Genomic DNA, 23,422 nt, shown 5'->3' with positions numbered 1-23,422 from the left:
ACACTACATAATGATCAAGGGATCAACCCAAGAAGATATAACAATTGTAAATATTTATGCACCCAACATAGGAGCACCTCAATACATAAGGCAAAGGCTAACAGCCTTAAAAGGGGAAAATGATAGTAACACAATCATAGTAGGGGACTTTAACACCCCACTTTCACCAATGGCCAGATCATCCAAAATGAAAATAAATAAGGAAACACAAGCTTAAATGACACATTAAACAAGATGGACTTAATATTTATAGGACATTCCATCCAAAAACAACAGAATACACTTTTTTTTTAACATCTTTATTGGAGTATAATTGCTTTACAATGGTGTGTTAGTTTCTGCTTTATAACAAAGTGAATCAGTTATACATATACATATGTCCCCATATCTCTTCCCTCTTGCATCTCCCGCCCTCCCACCCTCCCAATCCCAGCCCTCTACGTGGTCACAAAGCACCGAGCTGATCTCCCTGTGCTATGCAGCTGCTTCCCACTAGCTATCTTTTTTACGTTTGGTAGTGTATATATGTCCATGCCACTCTCTAACTTTGTCCCAGCTTACCCTTCCCCCTCCCCATATCCTCAAGTCCATTCTCTAGTAGGTCTGCATCTTTATTCCCGTTTTGCCCCTAGGTTCTTCATGACGACTTTTTTTTTTTTTTTAGATTCCATATATATGTGTTAGCATACAGTATTTGTTTTTCTCTTTCTGACTTACTTCACTCTGAATGACAGTCTCTAGGTCCATCCACCTCACTACAAATAACTCAATTTCATTTCTTTTTATGGCTGAGTAATATTCCATTGTATATATGTGCCACATCTTCTTTATCCATTCATCTGTTGATGGACACTTAGGTTGCTTCCATGTCCTGGCTATTATAAATAGAGCTGCGATGAACATTTTGGTACATGACTCTTTATGAATTATGGTTTTCTCAGGGTATATGCCCAGTAGTGGGATTGCTGGGTCATATGGTAGTTCTATTTTTAGTTTTTTAAGGAACCTCCATACTGTTCTCCATAGTGGCTGTATCAATTTACATTCCCACCAACAGTGCAAGAGAGTTCCCTTTTCTCCACACCCTCTCCAGCATTTGGTGTTTGTAGATTTTTTGATGATGGCTGTTCTGACCGGTGTGAGATAATATCTCATTGTAGTTTTGACTTGCATTTCTCTAATGATTAGTGACGTCGAGCATCCTTTCATGTGTTTGTTGGCCATCTGTATATCTTCTTTGGAGAAATGTCTATTTAGGTCTTCTGCCCATTTTTAGATTGGGTTTTTTGTTTTTTTGATATTGAGCTGCATGAACTGCTTGTAAATTTTGGAGGTTAATCCTTTGTCAGTTGCTTCCTTTGCAAATATTTTCTCCCATTCTGAGGGTTGTCTTTTTGTCTTGTTTATGGTTTCCTTTGCTATGCAAAAGCTTTTAAGTTTCATTAGGTCCCATTTGTTTATTTTTGTTTTTATTTCCATTTCTCTAGGAGGTGGGTCAAAAAGGATCTTGCTGTGATTTATGTTATAGAGTGTTCTGCCTGTGTTTTCCTCTAAGAGTTTGATGGTGTCTGGCCTTACATTTAGGTCTTTAATCCATTTTGAGTTTATTTTTGTGTATGGTGTTAGGGAGTGTCCTAATTTCATTCTTTTACATGTAGCTGTCCAGTTTTCCCAGCACCACTTATTGAAGAGGCTATCTTTTCTCCACTGTATATTCTTGCCTCCTTTATCAAAGATAAGGTGACCATATGTGCATGGGTTTATCTCTGGGCTTCCTATCCTGGTCCATTGATCTGTATTTCTGTTTTTGTGCCAGTAGCATACTGTCTTGATTACCGTAGCTTTGTAGTATAGTCTGAAGTCAGGGAGCCTGATTCCTCCAGATCCGTTTTTCTTTCTCAAGATTGCTTTGGCTATTCGGGGTCTTTTGTGTTTCCATACAAATTGTGAAATTTTTTGTTCTAGTTCTGTGAAAAATGCCAGTGGTAGTTTGATAGGGATTGCATTGAATCTGTAGATTGCTTTGGGTAATAGAGTCATTTTCACAATGTTGATTCTTCCAATCTAAGAACATGGTATATCTCTCCATCTGTTTATATCATCTTTAATTTCTTTCATCAGTGTTTTATAATTTTCTTCATACAGGTCTTTTGTCTCCTTAGGTAGGTTTATACCTAGATATTTTATTCTTTTTGTTGCAATGATAAATGGGAGTGTTTTCTTAATTTCACTTTCAGATTTTTCATCATTAGTGTTCTCAAGTGCTCATGGAACATTCTCCAGGATAGATCATATCTTGGGTTACAAATCAAGCCTTGGTAAATTTAAGAAAATTGAAATCGTATCAAGTATCTTTTCCGACCACAATGCTATGAGACTAGATATTGATTACAGGAAAAAAACTGTAAAAAATACAAACACATGGAGGCTAAACAAGATGCTACTAAATAACCAAGAGATCACTGAAAAAAATCAAAGAGGAAATCAAAAAATACCTAGAAACAAATGAGAATGTAAACTCGACGACCCATAATCGATGGGATGCAGCAAAAGCAGTTCTAAGAGGGAAGTTCATAGCAATACAATCCTACCTCAAGAAACAAGAAAAATCTCAAGTAAACAACCTAAGCTTACACCTAAAGCGTTAGAGAAAGAAGAACAAAACTCAGTGTTAGCAGAAGGAAAGAAATCATAAAGATAAGATCAGAAATAAATGAAAAAAATGAAGAAATCAATAGCAAAGATGAATAAAACTAAAAGCTGTTTCTTTGAGAAGATAAACAAAATTGATAAACCATTAGCTGGACTCATCGAGAAAAAAATGAAGAAGACTCAAATCAATAGAATTAGAAATGAAAAAGGGTAAGTAACAACTGACATTGCAGAAATACAAAGGATCATGAAAGATTACTACAAGCAACTCTATGCCAATAAAATGGACAACCTGGAAGCAATGGACAAATTCTGAGAAAAGCACAACCTTCCGAAACTGAAGCAGGAAGAAATAGAAAATATAAACAGACCAATCACAAGCACTGAAATTGAGACTGTGATTAAAAATCTTACAGCAAACAAAAGCCCAGGACCAGATGGCTTCACAGGTGAATTCTATCAAACATTCAGAGAACAGCTAACACCCATCCTTCTCAAACTCTTCCAAAATGTAGCAGAGGGAGGAACACTCCCAAACTCATTCTACGGGACCACCATCACCCTGATACCAAAACCAGAGAAAGATGTCACAAAAAAAGAAAACTACAGGCCAATATCACTGATGAACATAGATGCAAAAATTCTCAACAAAATACTAGCAAATGGAATCTAACAGCACATTAAAAGGACCATCCACTGTGATCAAGTGGAGTTAATCCCAGGAATGCAAGAATTCTTCATTATACACAAATCAATGAACATGACACACCATATTAACAATTTAGAGGATAAAAACCATATGATAATTTCACAGATGCAGAAAAAGCTTTCGACAAAATTCAACACCCATTTATGGTAAAAATTCTCCAGAAAGTAGGCATAGAGGGAACCTACCTCAACATAACAAAAGCCACGTATGACAAACCCACAGCCAACATTGTTCTCAATGGTGAAAAACTGAAACCACTTCCTCTAAGATCAGGAACAAGACAAGGTTGCCCACTCTCACCGCTATTATTGAACATAATTTTGGAAGTTTTAGCCACAGCAGTCAGAAAAGGAAAAGAAATAAAAGGAATCCGAATAGGAAAAGAAGAAGTAAAACTGACACTGTTTGCAAGTGACATGATACTATACATAGAGAATCCTAAAGATGCTACCAGAAAACTACTAGAGCTAACAATGAATTTGGTAAAATAGCAGGATTAATGCAGAGAAATCTCTTGCATTCCTATACACTAATGATGAAAAATATGAAAGAGAAATTAAGGAAACACTCCCATTTTCCATTGTAACAAAAAGAATAAAATACCTAGGAATCTACCTAAGGAGACAAAAGACCTGTATGCAGAAAACTATAAGACACTGATGAAAGAAATTAAAGACGATACAAACAGATGGAGAGATATATCATGTTCTTGGATTGGAAGAATAAACATTGTGAAAATGACTGTGCTACCCCGAGCAATCTACAGATTCAACGTAATCCCTATCAAACTACCAATGGCATTTTTCACAGAACTAGAACAAAAAATTGCACAAGTTGTATGGAAACGCAAAAGACCCTGATTAGCCAAAGCAATGTTGAGAAAGAAAAGTTGGAGCTGGAGGAATCAGGCTCCCTGACTTTAGACTATACTACAAAGCTACAGTAATCAAGACAGTATGGTACTGGCACAACAACAGAAATATAGATGAATGGAACAGGATAGAAAGCCCAGAGATAAACCCACGCACGTATGGTCACCTTATCTTTTTTTTTTTTAATTTATTTATTTTTATTTTTGGCTGTGTTGGGTCTTTGTTGGTGCACATGGGCTTTCTCTGGTTGCGGCGAGCGGGGGCTACTCTTCATTGCTGTGCACGGGCTTCTCATTGTGGTGGCTTCTCTTGTTGCAGAGCACAGGCTCTAGGCACGCGGGCTTCAGTAGTTGTGGCAGGTGGGCTCAGTAGTTGTGGCTCGTGGGCTCTAGAGCACAGGCTCAGTAGTTGTGGCGCACGGGCTTAGTTGCTCTGCGGCATGTGGGATCTTCCCGGACCAGGGCTCGAACCTGTGTCCCCTGCATTTGCAGGCGGATTCTTAACCACTGCGCCACCAGGGAGACCCTGGTCACCTTATATTTGATAAGAATATACAATGGAGAAACGTGGTCCTGGGAAAACTGGACAGCTACATGTAAAAGAATGAAATTAGAACACTCCCTTACACCGTATACAAAAATAAACTCAAAATGGATTAAAGACCTAAATGTAAGGCCAGACACTATAAAAGTCTTAGAGGAAAACATAGGCAGAACACTCTATGACATAAATCACAGCAAGATCCTTTTTGAGTCACCTCCTAGAGAAATGGAAATAAAAACAAAAATAAACAAATGGGACCTAATGAAACTTAAAAGCTTTTGCACAACAAGGAAACCATAAACAAGACGAAAAGGCAACCCTCAGAATGGGAGAAAGTATTTGCAAATGAAGCAACTGACAAAGGATTAGTCTCCAAAATATACAAGCAGCTCATGCAGCTCAATATCAAAAAAACAAACAACCCAATCCAAAAATAGGCAGAAGACCTAAATAGACATTTCTCCAAAGAAGATATACAGATTGCTAACAAACACATGAAAGGATGCTCAACATCATTAATCATTAGAGAAATGCAAATCAAAACTACAATGAGGTATCATCTCACACTGGTCAGAATGGCCATCATCAAAAAATGTACAAACAATAAATGCTGGAGAGGGTGTGGAGAAAACTTGCACTGTTGGTGGGAATGTAAATTGATACAGCCACTATGGAGAACAATATGGAGGTTCCTTAAAAAACTAAAAATAGAACTACCATATGACCCAGCAATCCCACTACTGGGCATATAACCAGAGAAAACCGTAATTCAAAAGGAGTCATGTACTGCAGTGTTCATTGCAGCACTGTTTACAATAGCCCGGACATGGAAGCAACCTACATATCCATCGACAGATGAATGGATAAAGTAGATGTGGCCCATATACACAATGGAATATTACTCAGCCATAAAAAAAACGAAATTGAACTATGTGTAGTGAGGTGGATGGGCCTAGAGTCTGTCATACAGAGTGAAGTAAGTCAGAAAGAGAAAAACAAATACTGTATGCTAACACATATGTATGGAATCTAAAAAAAAAAAATACGGTTCTGATGAACCTATGTGCAGGACAGGAATAAAGACGCAGACATAGAGAATGGGCTTGAGGACACGGGAGTGGGAAGGGTAAGCTGGGACGAAGTGAGAGAGTAGCATTGACATATATACACTACCAGATGTAAAATAGATAGCTAGTGGGAAGCAGCTGCATAGCACAGAGAGCTCAGCTCGGTGCTTTGTGACCACCTAGCGGGGTGGGATAGGGAGAGTGGGAGGGACACGCATAAGAGAGGGGGTATGGAGATATATGTATACATATAGCTGATTCACTTTGTTATACAGCAGAAACTAATAGAACATGGTAAAGCAATTATACTCCAATAAAGATGTTTAAAAAAAAAGTGATATATATATAAAATAATGGTTGAATTTTAAGGTGTGTGTTATAGCTCAGTAAAATTGTTTAAAAAAAAAAGAACCGTTGAAATTGCAGAGGTAGCTTTCCAATAAACTCAGATCTTATCCAGCTAAGAATCATGTAAGAATTGGGTCCTAAGAACTAAAGTGTAGAAGGGGTCAAAACTAGGGAAAAAAATGTTACACTCAGGAAAGGAAAAGAGTTTTTTATAGGGTGTGTTCAGATATGAACAGAGAGGGTTCCTGTCTGTCTGCCCTCAGCCTGCTTTGTCAGCCGTATCTCCCATGTCCTCTGTGCATTGTTTGGGTTCTACTCAGACCTCCCAGTTTACTATTTTCTCAATATTCAGTTTACTTTTGTCATGCAACATCCTTGCTTTAACTATCCTTTCTACTTGTATTCTCTTTCTAAAATTTATACCTAGAGATACTGCCCTGATACAGCAGGAGAATAAGTAGTGAGCACATTTCCTCTGTCCCTTCTCTGATGACGAGAATGAAGAAAGTGACAGCCAGTGCACAAACATGTCAGGCACTGTTCTAAATGCTGGCGAAAAGCAGTAAACCAGAAAGAGTTACAACTCTCCTGGAGCCTTACATTCCGGGTGAAAGGAGACAAGCATTAAACATGCAAACAAATAAAAGTTTCAGATCTGAAAGTGCTGTGACCAGAGTAAACAGAGTGATGTGGTAGAGAGTAACTCCAAGTGATGCTTTAGCTAGAATGGCCAGAGAATGCCTCTGAGAAGGTAATGTTTTCACTAAGACTTGAATGGTGAGAAGGAGGCAATTTATGAAGGTCTTCGAAAAGAATGTTTCAAGTTGAGGGCATAGAAAATTCAGAGGCCCTGAGATGGGAAGGAGCTTGAATGAGGGAAAGAAAGGTCAGTGTGGCTGGAATAGGGAATGTGGTGATGAGACAAGCCTTTAGGTCATAAAGAACTTGGGGTTTTAATTTAGCTACAAAGGACTTTAAAACAGGGATATGACCAGATTTAGGATATTGAAAGCTCATTTTGGCTGCTTTATGGAGAAGTGGGCAAGAATGAAGAAGGCAGGGAGACCAATTGAAAGATTATTCTGATAGTCCAGGTGAGATGTTGATGAGTTGGACTAAGATTGTAGAAGTGGAAATTGAGAGACATTGTCATATTTGGGATATGTTTTTGAGGTTGTCTTGACATGAATTGCTCATGGATTGGTTATGGAGTGAAAGGGAAGGAAGTTTTTGGTTTGTCCAACTAGAAGGATAACTGTACACTTAGACGAAAAGAATTGGAGGTGGTAGTGGGTTGTAGGTGTTGCATGTAGATTGGTAATTCTGTTTCAGGGCATATTAAATATCTTAAGTAGACATACAATCGGACATACATAGCTGGAGCTCAAGGGAGAGATATGGGCTGTAAGTGGAAGTTTGAATATTAGATAGTACCCATATGATTGGTAGAGATGAACTGTATTAGTTTTGGTAGGGCTGCCATAACAAAGTACCATGAACTTTGTGCTTCAACAACATAAATTAATTTTCTCACAGTTCTAGAGGCTACAAGTCCAAGATCAAGGAGTCAGCGGAATTGGTTTCTTCTGAGGCCTCTTTCAGCTTGGCTTATAGATGGCCTTTGTCTTCACATGGTCTTCCCTCTATGTGTGTTTATGTCCTAATGTCCTCTTTTTATAAGAACACAGTAATATTGAATTAGGACCTACCGCAATGATCTCATTTTAATTTGGTTACCTCCTTAAAGACCCTATCTCCAAATACAGTCACATTCTGAGGTACTGGCGGTTAGGACTTCAACATAAGAATTTAGGGGCAGGGGACACAATTAAGCCCATAACATGGCCTAAGGAGAGAATATAGCTAGAAGAGGACCAAAGGTAGATTCCTGGAGCACTTAAGCTTTTGAAACTCAGAGAAGTGAGCTAGCAGAGAAGACTGAGGGCAGGTAAGATCAGAAAAGTCAGTAAGCATGGCTTCATTCTCTTAAAACCTAAAGAAGCTCTCTTAGAGACCTAAGAATAAAGGAAAGAAAAAAGAAGCAAAAAGACGGGAGAGAGGAAATTTACTGGGGATATTGAGGAGTAGAGTTTAAGGAAAGAACATAATGTGGTTAGAGGCAATTAAATAGGCTGGAACATTTTAGTTTGATTTGGAACAAATATAAAGACCCAGCATGTATTAATTTTACTGGATTGTTGCCTGAAATATTAACCCAGATTGTATCTGTATTTCTTCCAGCTTCATAAAATTCTTGGAGATAAGGTGAACAATACTGCCGTAATTGAAAAGCAAGTACTAGAACTTTGGGACAGACTGTATCATTCTTGGTTTGTAAAGGTAAGTTATTTTAGCTAAGGATTTCAGTTGTAAGCTAATAGTGTCCTTTTATTTTATGGACTCATTGACTAGGTAGGATTGTGTTAACATTGGGATTTCATTTATTGACATTTTTAAGCTGCAAGTTCTTAAACCTCAGGTCACTAAAAGTCAGCTTGAATTGATGATTAGTCTCCATGGCAGAACCCACCAGTCTCTCTGGTGTATCAGTATTCCGTCCTCTGTTCATTACCATCAACACCATCCCATCCTCTAGACCAGATTTGTACAGTAGAAATGTAATGAATGCAAGTCATACATGTAATGTTAATTTTTCTAGTGGCCACATTTAAAAAAAACTAGGACAGGTGAAATTAATTTTAATAATGTATTTTACTTAACCCAGTATACCCAATATATGTCATTTCCATATGGAATGAATAAAAAAATTTAATGAGATTTTATATATATATTTTTTATATATATAATTTTTTCCATTCTAAGTCTTAGAAATCCAGTTTATCTTTTTTTTTTTAATTTTAATTTTAATTTATTTATTTATTTATGGCAGTGTTGGGTCTTCGTTTCTGTGCGAGGGCTTTCTCTAGTTGCGGCAAGTGGGGGCCACTATTCATCGCGGTGCGCGGGCCTCTCATTATCGCGGCCTCTCTTGTTGCGGAGCACAGGCTCCAGACGCGCAGGCTCAGTAATTGTGGCTCACGGGCGTAGCTGCTCCGCGGCATGTGGGATCTTCCCAGACCAGGGCTTGAACCCATGTCCCCTGCATTGGCAGGCAGATTCTCAACCACTGCGCCACCAGGGAAGCCCCCCAGTTTATCTTTTACACTAACAGCACATCTCAGTTTTTGGACTAGCCACATTTTAGGTACTCAGTAGCCACATGTGGGTAGTGGCTACAATTTGGGACAATACAGCTCCAGACTAAGAACTTTTCTCTTTGAGGAAGTGAAAATAGATCCAAAAGTTTAGAGATATTTATTTTATTTTAAATAAACCTTTAATGCTACTTATGCTGATGTACACCTATTTCAGAATTTATGATGAAAAATAGTATCGTTTTTCATTAAATATAAAAACGATGGTTTGAAAGCAGCTAGTTGTGCTGGGCTGTTGTATACACTGTGTTGGCAAGGCCTGTGGACCATTAGGAGCTGTGCTGTGGAAGATGCCCATCCAGGGGAAGGAGATAGAGTGGGGCAGAGTTCGTGGTTGGGTTTTCCCAGAGTTGATCTAAACAGAAGAGAAACATAAATAAATCTCTTAACTTGGGGTTTGGGGGTAGGAGGGCTTGATTTAAATTTGAATTTGTTGCTCAGTGACCTGTTTGGCATTGTGTACTCTTGCTCCAGGAGGAGTCGAAGGAACAGTGATGGTTTTTGTGGGTTTCCAAAACTGGGAGTTAAAACTAACTGGGCGATCTCTGGATAGATATCTGCTGAAGAGCCAGACTATTGGAAAGGTTGTAGCCACTTCTTCTGCTGACTCTGGGGCTTCTGCTTACAGACAAACAGCTTTTACTGTCCCTCACCCCCTTTGAGCTTCACTTATGGTCCAGGGTGGTCAGTGTTTTAAAAGCATAGGTTTGTAAGTGGGTAAGTGCATTGCTTTCTTTACCTCTTTTACTAGGACCTAATGTCTTCATTGCATAATGAAGGCTGGCATCACAGTGCTGTTTGAAAAAAGTACGAGAATGGAAACACAAGAATGTTAAGAATCTACTTCTATTTCTAAATTTTAACCTTACCAGTCACTTTGTTTATACATCACTCTTTCAAATCTGTTATTCCTGCATTTCTGCCAATGTAACTCTCTTCCAGATAGACAAGTTAGATTCCCCCCGACCCTTGTTTTCCCCTGTTTTATTGAGATATGATTGACATATAACATTGTATTGGTTTTAGCTGTACTTTTTCATATTCTTATTTCCCCTCTGCTTCCTTTAGCGTGTATGGAGGAGTAATAAGGGAGATGAGCAAAGGAGGGAAAAAAGCAAAACTGGGAGACCAAGAGAAAGGTTAGAGGGGCTAAAAGGGAAAAGTAAGATGAAAGTATATGCTGCGTTCGTGTTCAGTTGAACATACTGACAAGTAAAGTGTGTTCATGAACATACTTAGAAGGGAAGCATTTAAGCTAGGCTGAGACACAGTAACTAGAATGTAAACAGAAAAATATATTTCAGGTCTTTCGGTGGAGTTCTTTGTTGATTTCTTTAATAATACAAAGTTTTTCACCTTTGTGTACTTACTAAATTGCTCAAGTGGACCTAAAACAAAATAGGCTATTTATACCTCCTATTCTTTAGGTTAAGATGGAGATTTCACGTCTGAACTGTTCTATTCCATAGAATGTAACGCACTCTGGAAGGCTCAAAGGACAAAAGATGCACATAAGTCGTCAGAATAGCTGGCTGGGAGACATTCTGGACTGGCAGGATATCGCTTCCTTTGTCCATGAGAACATTGAGACATTTCTTTCGGTAAGAAATAGTATTTATAGTTAAACTGGACTTAGAAACAAAAACAGAGACTCTAATTCCCAGTTTTCTTCACACACTGAAAGGCCTTTCGGTACCCTGTTTTTAATGCCATGACATTTACAGTTTGGAGAGTTCGAAATGCACTAGAAAGATGTCCAAAAGCCATAGGCCTCAGGTGTAGCTCCCCTGATGCCTCCTGTGTGGTTGAAGAGTAACCAAGAGATGCTGACTCAGGTTGCACACGTGATGCTGTGGCTCTCAGATTCTGAGATGGTATCCTTGTCCCCTAGGCTGACCAGAATGTCCCCAGTTGGAACACTAGAGAGCGAGCCACCTTTGGTGGGTGAAGCCCTTTGGCAGATGGAAACATGGTTCCAGTCACATTAGAGAGACTGGATGTTTAAAGGCTTCGCTTATTATCATCCCACCCGTCCTTCCCTCATGCACCACCCACCTCTGCCTCGTTTACCAAAGGATCAAAGGCAGCAAGGAACAGCTTGCCGTGTTGCCAAGTTTCAGCGACTGTTCTTCATTCCATAGCATACTTTGTGAGGTATCTTGGTCTGTGCCTTTTCACAGAGATGAGAAGACTTCTCATGTGAATAAACTTGTAACTCTCATCATGTTAATAAAAGTGGAGGTTTGCTGTGCTAGATATTTTTAAAATTTAATTTTTATCAAAATAATAGATGACCATAGCTGAAAGGTCAAAAATGTTTTAAGGTTTTTAATAAAAAATAGCAGTGCCCCTGCTCTGTGCTTCCCCACTTCAGTCTCATTCTCCAAAAAGAGCTCTCAATTCTTTTAGCTTTCTCTGTGTATTTACCTCTAAATTTCTTAAATAATGTTTATGCTGCTCTTTCTTGGTTTTACAATATTATCTTTTGGCTTCCTAACATGGAAGATGAAGATACAAGTCCCTCAGTGCTTCCTTACAGCTCTCTTGGGGTTTTCTTACGACTCCTTTGGTCCCTTCACCCAGCCCCTTCACCCATCCCTGCACTCACATTTTCCCTTTCTCCCAATCGCCTAGTGTAGATACAACAGTTTGAAATTACATCTAGAAATTTGTGTCCTTCAGTTCTAAGAATGTTGTTTTTGCTAATCCCTTCCCTCTGTTTTCTGTGGTCCAGTGGCTCTCACATTTTGGTGTGAGGACTCCAAAGAGCTTTTGCTGATGGGGGTTCTGTTGATACTTATTGTATTAGCAGTTAAAACTGAGAACTTTAAACATATTTATCAATTCACTAAAAAATAACGTTACTTGTTGACATGAAGAACATGCTTGTGATGTCTGAAAAATAACCATTTTCCAAAACAAAAAAAATGATTTAGTGTGAAGAGTGGCTTTCTTTACATTTTTGCAAACCTGTTAGATGTCTGGTTTCTCATATTTGTTTTTGCATTCAGTCTGTTGGAATATGTTGTTTTGGTTGAAGTATATGAGGAAATCTAGCCTCACACAGATATGTAGCTGGAAAAGAGGGTAGTCTTTTAATAACCTTTTCAGATCATCGTGACTATTCTTTGATACTACACCAAAACTCAACAAATGGTATTTCTTAAAGGTTAGTTGCAGTGTAGAATTTGAAACTGTATCAGTGAACTTTTTCTACTCTCTTATGTTAAGGTCCCTTGATCTGTCTTGGCTAGGAATGGATCTTCTACCCTTACATGATTTTGTAATGTGCACTGGTCATTTGGAATATTGGTTCACTAATATCTAATATATATATTCTAAATATTGACACGTTTTGTTATACAGTATTAAAAAAAAGTCACATTCTTTAATATCACCACCTATCTCATCAGAACAAATTTTAAGAAACTGTCAAGGTCAGCCCTTGATTGAATTTTTTGGTTTTATAATACCCAGCATCTCTTCCTTCTTTTCTGAACCTTTCTTCCTAATCCCTTTGAGTACATAGAAAAGTTACTGGATAGTTGGTGACTACCAGTCTACAATTAATGTATTCAGTTAATTTCTTAAGAATTACCACAGAGTATTTCCTATCAGTATGACCCAGAAACTATTTAAAAACTTTTTTTGATAAAAATTCCAAAGTGACTGAATTCCCCAAAAGAATGTTTGTAAAAATCACAAGTAAGGGCATTGTTGGTTTGTTTCTTAGAATCAGTGGCATTATTCATTCATTCTTTATCCCATAAGGTCAAACAGTCAATCATGCATATTTTTGTAGGCATCGTGAAGCATTTTCAAGATTTTATGTAAGGAGTTATTGTAAATGGAACTAGCCTGCCAAAGTCCTCTTATGAAGGCTGAGCTGAGGTTTGCAAGAAATGCTGAGGACAACAAAATATGCCTTTATAAGTGGTACATTTGAGATAGGAAAGGAATGGATAGGCCTTTCATGGAAGAGATGGTATAACTTGAGCATATGACAAGAAACAGAATTTCTCTTTTGGAAAGGGCACCAAAATAAAACCAGCCATTAGGAGTTCTGGTCCCAGCTCTAGTTCCGCTTATTAGCTTCATGCCCTTGGGCAAGTTTTAAAAAATCTCTGAGCTTCGGTTTGTATATCTGTAAAATAAAGATGATATCATCGACATTGCTTCCCTCACTGCATTGCTGTGAGGTTTATGTGAGCATTTTGAAAACTATAACGGAAGGTGTTTTTTTGATCATCTTGCTTCCTTGTTTTTCATTAAGAGGAAGGATAGTCCTCTTGGGGAGAATAATAGAACAGACATTATCATATGGGACTTTAAGTTCATGAAGAGATAGGAAATATCTATAACACACCTATGTGAAAACACGTAGGTGTGTTATAGATATTATACATCTTCTTTCAGTAGTATTTAACATGTATTAACATCTGCTTCTAGTGAATTTGCAGGTGATGGATCAGATGAACTCAGTAGGTCTTGATATAGGGTCATTATCTATCTGAGGAAATGTTTTCAGCTGCAGAGCTCTGACCCCATCTGTTCATTTCTTTTATTGTGACTTTAGTGAAGTCATTGAAGTGACGCTTTTGTGTTTGTTGTTGGTTCTAAGTTGAAGATGGCAAGTCGGCGGGGGAGGTATAGCTAATCAGGCTAATGTTAGAATTTCATGGCCTGTGCTTGTGGTCCTACAAGCTACATACAACTACAGGTTGCATTCTGGCATATTCTTCTGTAGGTATTTTTTCTATGTGTGCCATTTTCATAGTTATAATCATGCTATAAATAAGCTTTTTTGTCCTGTTCTTTAAACTTAGCATTGTATCATAAAATATTTTTCTGTGTTATAATAGAGATCTTTTATTGGCTGCCTGTTATTATTTGTAGTACATTCACCATAATTTACTTAACCATTTTCCTTACTAATCAACATTCAACTGTTCTCAGATAAAAAAATACTCAGCTCTTGTCGTTTCAGTTTATGGTACTAAAACACTACATGAAGAGCACACTAGGTAGCTGTAGAAACTTCTTTCCTGAGGACTAGTTCTAATATTTAGCCTTCCCTCCTCGCCAGATCTTAGAGTCTCTGTGGATTGTTATGAGCCGGAACGTGAGCCTGCTGTTCACCACTGTCACCACGCTCCTGACCATCCTCTTCTACAGCGGGACTGCCCTCCTCAACTTTGTTCTGTCTCTGGTACGTACCCACAGATGAGTACATGTCACACTCCTTCTGCAGTAAAGCGTGTTCTTGGTTCCATTTATGTTTCCTTCCTGTAGTTTCCAAATGTGATATTTTAGGAGGTACTGTCCTTTGTTTTGCAGATAATTTTCCTGACCACACTATTTTATCTGTTAAGTTCCAGTGATGAGTACTACAAGCCAGTGAAGTGGGTGATAAGCCTGACACCACTATCTCAGCCAGGTCCTTCTTCTAATATTATTGGCCAGTCTGTGGAAGAAGCTATCAGGTAGGGATAAGATTTATGCTGTTCTTACTTCCTTCAGAAACTGCTCTCCACGAGAGGCCCATTTTTCTGTCTTGAGCCTTCCTGGTAACATTCAGTGCTAAGCTAGTGAGGGACGCTGGTATTTTCAAATTTTTAACATCTCCTTTGAGAGGATAGTGTAAAACAGTTTCAATATCCTACTCTCAAGCCTGTGATGTACAGAGGTCTAATGGCCTGTCCCCAGGCCCTTGCTGCAGCTCCTAATCGCCACGTAATTTGCTCGGGAGCAGCCCCTCCTGCACCACACGTACACCTCAGCTTCTCTCAGAACCCTCGTTGTATTCTCAGGAGTTCTAGCTTTGCCTGGGGAGGAGAGGAGGTGGCCTTCCTGTTTCTTCCTCTGTCCCTCTGCAGTCAGGCTGTGCCCTCTGCAGAGGGTAGTTTGGATACCGGCAATGCAAAATGTGGGGTTATTCCCAAGTCACGGGCTCTGTGTGTATCGCAGGTTCCAGCCAGAAATGTCCATCATGTCTTCTGGGGTCTATGTATGCAGGCTTGATTTCTGAATGAGATGATTCTTCAGCTTTTAGTCTTCATATCCTCTTTCCAAGTCACTGATGCCTTTTTCTTTTTCCTCTTCATCATGTCAGGTAGGGAGAGGCCTTTTGCAGCCTTGTCTCAGCTCCTTCCCAAAACTTTGTCCCTCATTGCGCTAACTCATTAATAAGACTCTACTTCATTTTGACTTCTTGTGAATAGCTACTCAAATGAAATCCTCATGTTATCCATTAGAGCTCCTTTTTCTAATAAGCTGTTAGGCGGTCTAAAGCTTCTCTTGAATAGTGAATCTTTGGTTGGCATTTCTGTTTCCATATACTTTTAAGAAAATGGTAATTTCTTGAAACTAGTCTGCCACAGAAATCTTGATTTGACCTGATAAATCTGTCTGACTGATTTTGGCTTATTTTTTCACTGTGTTCATGCAACAGCTAGTGCGGATACCACTTTGATCTTTGGAAAGCCCTTGGTTACATTCAAATAGCATGCGTGCACCTAAAATATATTTTCTCTGGAAACTTTGCTAGGTTTTCTGTTTTTCCTCCTACTTTATTGGACAGTAGGTGGGATTAAAACCAAAAAAGCTCTTATGCCCTTTGGTGCTCCCAGGTATCCACATGGAGCCATCCATGTAAATATTCTAAGTTTGGGAGTATGTTGTCTACTGTAACAGCTTTCAGGGTGAAGTTGTCTTCGGGAAACATACTTGCTGGCTTTAGCATCCCTTCTAAGCCTATTTGACCATTGGTTATCATCTTTATTAATCTATCAATAGATTAGTGTATCTAAGTGACATCTCTCTCAAAAAAGTTTATGCAAATACTTTACCAAAAAGGAAAAATAACTTTCTATTTTCCCAGTAGGATAAAGCTATGGAATCAGCCATATCAAAGGCTGCCATAATCCTCTAGCCAGTGTGACTTAAGCCAAGTCTTACAGAAAAGTATCTAGCTTGTCCATAAAGAACTTCAAGAAAGATACTTCTTTTTCCTGAAGTAACCTTTACTAGCACGGCTGACCATCCTCTAAATGTCTGTCATTGAGTCATTTTTTTTTTCATACCAAATATGCCACCTCCTTTGTTTTAAAGATTATTCTTTACTGTCATGGTTCCTTGGAACTGGTAAGCAGAGCTATGATTTGCACCTAAGTCCAGCTGATTGAGATCACACATTCTTCTGGTATACCATGATGCCTTCTTCCAGGAGATGGTTGGAACAGAAGATGATGAATTAAATTCGTGGTACTGTTAAGACTATTCACATGGACACATGAGGCTGGCAGCTAAAAATTTAGGTCTTTGCAGAGAAAGACAAATATCACATGATATCGCTTATATGTGGAATCTAAAAAAAAGGATACAAATGAACTTATTTACAAAACAAATAGAAAACAAATTTATGGTTACCAAGGGGGGGGGAGGGTTAAATTAGGAGTTTGGGATTAATAAAATACACACACTATATAAAATAGATAACAAGGGCCTACTGTATAGCGCAGGGAACTATACTCAATATCTTGTAATAACCTATAATGAAAGAGAATGTAAAAAAGAATATATATATTCATATATATGTATAACTGAATCACTTTACTGTACACCTGAAACTAACAGAACATTGTAAGTCAACTATATTTCAATAAAAATTAAAAAAAAAAATTAGGTCTTTGGTTGAGGAAGGAATTTGAGGTTAGAGAGTGTACAGTCATCTACATAGATATGAGGAAATATATGTCTTTTCACAGGTTAGATTTGCTTTATCTTCTTGGGATTGTACACACTAATTATGTACTATAAGAATAGCCCCGGGCTTCCCTGGTGGTGCAGTGGTTGAGAATCTGCCTGCCAATGCAGGGGACACGGGTTCGAGCCCTGGTCTGGGAAGATCCCACATGCCACGGAGCGACTAGGCCCGTGAGCCACAATTGCTGAGCCTGCACATCTGGAGCCTGTGCTCCGCAACAAGAGAGGCCGCGATAGTGAGAAGCCCGCGCACCGCGATGAAGAGTGGCCCCTGCTTGCCGCAACTAGAGAAAGCCCTCGCACAGAAACGAAGACCCAACACAGCCATAAATAAATAAATAAATAAATAAATAAAATTTAAAAAAAAAAAAAAAAAAGAACACTAGGGAGAATCTTGTTTTAAAAAAAAAAAAAGAATAGCCCATGTCTTGGTTCTAACGTATACTCATACAAAAACCATTCATTTTGTTATCTTATTTTTTTTTAATTTGTTTTTAACTTTTTATTTTGTATTGGAGTATAGCTGATTAACAATGTTGTGATAGTTTCAGGTGCACAGCAAAGGTTAATGTTTTTTTATTGTGGTAAAAGTCACATAGAGGACTTTTTTTTTTTTTTTTTTTCAAAGTGTAAAGGGTTTTTTTTAATTATGTGTAACACAAAGTTATTTAAGTCAATAAATTTTTAAGGAATTTCACATGTTCTGATTCTTTCCACTGCCAATCACCTTAGTTCCTCCAAACTCATAATCTTCAAGATAAAATAGCCCTTTCAAAAAGAAGTTATCGTGTGAGTCAGCCCACAATTCTTTTAGTTAGGCTTCTTTGATCTCCAATGAAATATGGACACACTTCAAAATTCCCCACCTACAGAAAAAGATTGTAATGGCAACTGGGACTGATTAGGTTCCATTTTCATTCATACCTAAATTTAGCTGATTGTTTCCAAACATGCATGTTTCAGGCAACTTTTATCTTAGAGCTTTCATGTTTTAAAATACAGCTTTATGTAAGATGGATGTTCAGAAAGGCTATTTTCATTCAGCCCATTCAGAGCAGTTGAACATTTTGCCCATCATCATGACAGAGGACTTATTTTTAATACAGAAAAAAAATTAACAACCAACACTACAATCCTAATTGTTGTCAAAATTGATAGATTTCTGTGAGTCTGAAAAATACGGTACAGACAAGATAACTTGTTATAGGCTGGGCCATTTTTCTAACCACAGCTATATCAAGTTATATAAATTATAGATTGTAATTCACGTTGATTTTTAGCAGTCTGAGTACTTTTTATTTCTTTACTGGGTCAAATTCAAGACTTAAAATATACAGTCTTACATAGGTACCTCTGAAGAACTTTCTCATATATGTAAGATAACAGTGAGTTCTAGTTCTACAAGCTCCTGTCAGTTTTTTCATTCTTAAGGATTATGTTCAAGATGGAATATGTTTCTTCATGGAGAAAGATTTTAAGAGGGAAAATATTATACAAATGATCATGAAAATATTATCATAATGCCCTGAGACTGAAGTTTAGTGTGTAAATTATCAGTGATGTCAGGTTTTATAAGCATCAGTCATTAGTTGTCATCAATGTTGCAGTTAAGTGAATTATTAAACTCATTTTATATGATCCATTAATAAGTTAAAAGTGGAATTGAAATTGGGAGTTAACTGCATGTCCAGACAGTGAAAGTGTCTTTGTTCTTCAAGCTTTGCCTTCTGAAATATGTGGCTACTAGATAATCACTGTCTCGTTGAATTTCTGAACCTTAGTTAGTTTTCTCCATTCTGAATGAGTATTCTTCTAAACTGAATACATTTGTGATTGGGTTTTCATGTCATGAACTTTTGAGTTAGTGGCATGCATCCGTTGCCCCCAAACCATTTTCCTCCCCTTAGAGCATGTTGTGTCCTGAATGTTTGCATCACACCCTTCTCCCCCGATGCTCCATTCTGCTTGCTCTGGTGGAGATATTGCACATTACTAAGTTGCATGTTGTCACGGCCTCAGTGCAATTTAGTGTGTGTGATATTTTCACATGAGTGCATGCACACAGGTAGGGCTCTTGCTTGTGGGATTACAGCTTTTCAGGGCCGGTGGGTGGGAGTCCTAGTGATGAATTTGATGGGAGAATGTATGTACTGTGAGATTTTCGGTGAACATGCTTCCCACCTCTACCCTCCAGTTTTGCAGAATTAAAAGTATTTGGGTTAAAAAAAAAAATCAGCGTCGATCATTTAGTAAATCAGTATTTCCAGTTTTTACTGGAAATATTAAATATTAGAAAGAAATTCTTGTGAATTTAAGGTTATAAACATTATTTGTTTAAATTAAAATGTATGAGGAAGAGTTTAAAGCTGTAAGAAAATATATTTTCATTTATTTGAAGAGATCTCCTAACGGTGAAATAGAGAGGCAGAATCTCTTATGCATGTTTGGGAAAATTAAATTAGTAGAGTTCTTAAATAATAACCAAGTCAGTAAATATAATGCCTTTTTAACCTACTTGATTAAAGATCAGTTTAATAAGCTTAAACCTTTGCTTCAAGTTTCCAAGGGAAATGACTTTTAAAAACTTTGTCTTGTATTTAGTTTCTCTTTGTGGTGCTTTAAAAATTGCTAAATTCATTTTAATAAGGCTCATAATAGAACTAGTGTTGAGATACAAATGTTTGCTATTTGCGTATGTAATTGAAACAACCTCTTGTTGATTTTTTTAATTAGCACTAGAATAAGTATCCATGATCGGTAGGCATTGTCAAAGACACAAAACAATGTATTAATTATATAAAAATATTGAATTAGTATTTACTGCTGCCAAGGACTCCACACGATTTAATGTGATGCCGCGGTCGTACGCTTGTGTGTGTGGTTCACAGTTATTTCCAGTGGGGACGGAAGGCGTCTATGGGAGCAGCTCTCCCTGAGCCCCTCACCAGCACGCTAGGTCTGCGTGCACAGCGTGACCATTCCCCTCTGGAATGGAAATCCAGTGTCAACCAAGTTCCTGTACCTTTTACTGTGGAGCTGGGTCTCTGGGGTGGCTAGTGAATCAGGAAAGGGAGGGGGTTGTAATGAAGGGATTCCTGATTGGTCATTTTATACGCGGGGTCTCTGAACATGCCTGCCCTCTCCACTAGCTCACCTTCTACTTGAGGTGCAGTGTGTGGCAGTGAGGGTAGACTACTGCTGTTCCCTGGGGAATGATAGTCTTATAGTCTTCCTATCTGACCTTTAGAAAGAAAAGAGGGCAGAACCAGTGTAAGGAAATGTCAGGAGTAGGCAGAGTTTGATTGTGGACTCTTTACTCTCCTTTTCTTTCTTTTCCCTTAGACTGTGCTTCCTACTTGTTTGCGGTCTAGGGCCCTGTGTACCCTGAGGGCACAGAGCTTCTTGACTATGGTTTTTCATTCTCCCCACCCATGTCCTTGCTTCAAGTCTCACTCCACTAAAAGCAGGTCATCTGATGAAATCCTGAATTGGCTGGCTAGTTCTCTCTCACTCAGTTTGGAAAAGTAACATAAATACTCTTTCGGTCAGAAATGAGAGGGAGCTGAGAGCTGAAGTAAAAAACTTGTGAAAATAACAGTTTCATCTCAGAGTTTATAAAGGATAAAGACAGAGCGCTGGTTAAGAATTCAAATTCTAACCAATCATTTGAAGTCAATTCAAGTCTCTGGTACAGAGGAGTTAGATATGTAGTTGTGTAAACGAGGCATGGACACACAAACCTTTATGTGTCATAATTATACAAGTATAATTACACTTAGACAAAAAGCTGATTGTGTATGAACTTGGAACTTTTATTCACAGAGAGGTATGCTTAGATGAGGCCTAACTGGATGGGATGCACTATGGCCTGCCTTCCATTAGAGGGGACCCCTGCCTTGTAACAGTCCCCATATGGCACGGGGCAGGGGAACATCTATAGGACTGTCTGACAGTGGAAGGTCTCTGAGTGAGGATGTGGCCTTGTTAGAAAGGGGGAGCCTCCAGCTCAGGGGCTGGTGTCAGTCTCATCCATTGAGCTAAATCAGGCCTGCTGTGCCAGATTGACTGAGCTACCGAAAGAGGGAAGGAAAAGAGCCTCCTGAGTCTTCTGAATTTGATTCTCTCCAACTGCTGAGTGCTAGGAAAGCCTGGAGATGTAGTTAGAGAACAACTGTCAGTCTTTAAAGAGTCACTGAAAAGAAGTGTTCTAGAAGATGGAGCACACGCAGATATTCTTCCAATCAAAAGAAAAGATTGGGACTTCCCTGGTAGTCCAGTGGTAAAGAGTCTGCCTTCCAGTGCAGGGGACTTGGGTTCAATCCCTGGTCAGGGAACTAAGATCCCACATGCTGCGGGGCAGCTAAGCTCGTGCACCACAACTAGTGAGCTCACACGCCTCAATGAGAGAGCCTGCGTGCCATGAACTACAGAGCCCACACGCCCTGGAGCCTGTGTGCCACAACTAGAGAGAGAAAAACCCACACACCACAACTAGAGAAATGCCCGTGCGCCACAACGAAAGATCCCTCATGCCTCAGCCAAGATCCCGTGTTCCACAACTAAGACCCGACGCAGCCAAATAAATAAATAAAATAAATAAATATTAAAAAAAAAAGATTGAGGTGGATAGTGGAGGGAGACTGTATGCTACATACATATGAGACTGGTGAACTTGATACCTGATAACAGTAGCTCCAATAATAGCTACTGTTATTGAGCACCAAGTGTGCATCAGGTCAGTTACTTGGGACTCCAGATGCATTGTCATTTAGCTTTTTGTGAGCTGAATTGTTCTTTCTGCCAGCATCCACCCACGTAATACCATAGTATGAAGTTTAAGCCTTACACCTTGAGGAGATGTGGTGTGATGTAGCAGGCAGTAACTTCTGGCTGGGTGTCCATAGACTATAGGTTTTCTCTGAATGGAGAGATAAAAACAATTGCTAATGTTTCTTAAAATGTTAAACAGATACCATATTACCCAGCATCTTCACTCTAAGGCATTTACTGAAAAGCAGTGAAAGCATATGACCAAAACTTGTGCTTAAATGTTCATAGCAGCATTATTCACAATAACCCCAAACTGGAAATAGCCCAAATGCCCATCAGCTGGTGAATGGATAAACAAATTGTGGTATATCCATATAATGGAATACTACTCAGCAACTTAAAAGGAACAAACTACTATGTGGATGAACCTCAAAAGCATTGTACTAGGTTAAAGAAACCAAACACAAAAAGCTGTGTAATGACAGTGGGAATGTACTTGACACTACTGAACTGTACACTTAAAAATGGTTAAATAGTAAGTTTCATGTTATGTATATTTTACCACATTTTTTTTCAAAAGGTACGTAATGTACGATTCTGTTAGTACAAAATTCTAGAAAAAGCAAAACTGTAGTGACAGAAAGCATATCTAGTGGCTGTCAGAGACCAGGGCTCAGGGAGGGATTCACTATAACAGGGCATGAGCAAACTTTTTGGGAATGATGCTAATGTTCTATATTTTGATTCTGGTGGTAGTTATGCAACTGTATACATTTGTCAAAATTCACGGAATCATATGCTTAGAGTCGATGAGTTTTATTGTTGGTAAATTATAGTTCAATAAAACTTATACAGAAGAAAGAGAGGAGAAAAATGGCTAGGAATTTGAAGGAGTTAAAAAATTCTCTTAGTAAATTATTAGAAGATTTTTCTCTGCTTTCTAAAAAACTGTGTACCAGATCATAAGGTAGGGGAAATATATTGTCTTTACTTCCCTCATTGGGATACATGAAAATGTTTAGTTACTGCGAACAATAGATAGTGCATTTAGGGTCTACAAAATTACTTAAAAGTTGCCTTAGTCAGAATATTACCAACAGTCAATATTCCCAGAGGTAGAAGGAGACTGTTTTCCTACGAGTGGTCGGTCCTTTTTGGATTGAGCTTTGCTTACTTGCCACCTAGAGGGGTGATTCAGTTGTGGTGTTCCATTGCACTTTGATGTCAACTTACTTTCGGCTTAAAATTTTTAAAACACCATCAGGTTGATCGAAGTATCACATCTATATCTTTTCTCACTAGCGCCCCTTCCCCATTCTAGTCAGATTCTGTACTTTTTTTCTTAGATTTTGTTCTCATTAATCTTTCCATGATATTTGATATTATTATTCCCTCATTCTCAAAAGCTTCCTTCTCCCTTGGTCTCTGGGTATAGTGTACTCTAGTGATTTTCTTCTGACTAGAGAAATGATTTCATTATCT

General features: G+C 38.4%; 1 protein-coding gene and 1 non-coding gene across 3 annotated transcripts in view; one reads left to right on the top strand and one right to left on the bottom strand.

Annotated features, from left to right (window-relative positions):
• TMEM245 (transmembrane protein 245) overlaps positions 1–23,422 on the top strand; it is a 102,414-nt gene that overhangs the window by 56,069 nt on the left and 22,923 nt on the right. For both annotated transcript variants that reach the window (XM_059925257.1, XM_059925256.1), the window contains 4 exons: positions 8,433–8,531; positions 10,876–11,007; positions 14,493–14,615; positions 14,744–14,889. In XM_059925257.1, coding sequence (XP_059781240.1) covers positions 8,433–8,531; positions 10,876–11,007; positions 14,493–14,615; positions 14,744–14,889 — 500 coding nt within the window. The remainder of the gene's footprint in view (positions 1–8,432; positions 8,532–10,875; positions 11,008–14,492; positions 14,616–14,743; positions 14,890–23,422) is intronic.
• Positions 18,186–18,258, bottom strand: LOC132368283 (small nucleolar RNA Z40). Its single transcript, XR_009504023.1, has one exon. It is a non-coding gene; the product is annotated as a small nucleolar RNA Z40 (small nucleolar RNA).

This window comes from Balaenoptera ricei, chromosome 6 (genome assembly GCF_028023285.1).
Source record: "Balaenoptera ricei isolate mBalRic1 chromosome 6, mBalRic1.hap2, whole genome shotgun sequence".
Taxonomy (NCBI): Eukaryota; Metazoa; Chordata; class Mammalia; order Artiodactyla; family Balaenopteridae; genus Balaenoptera; species Balaenoptera ricei.
The sequence above is the reverse complement of the archived record's forward strand: the minus strand, read 5'-3'. Positions and strand labels throughout refer to the sequence as shown.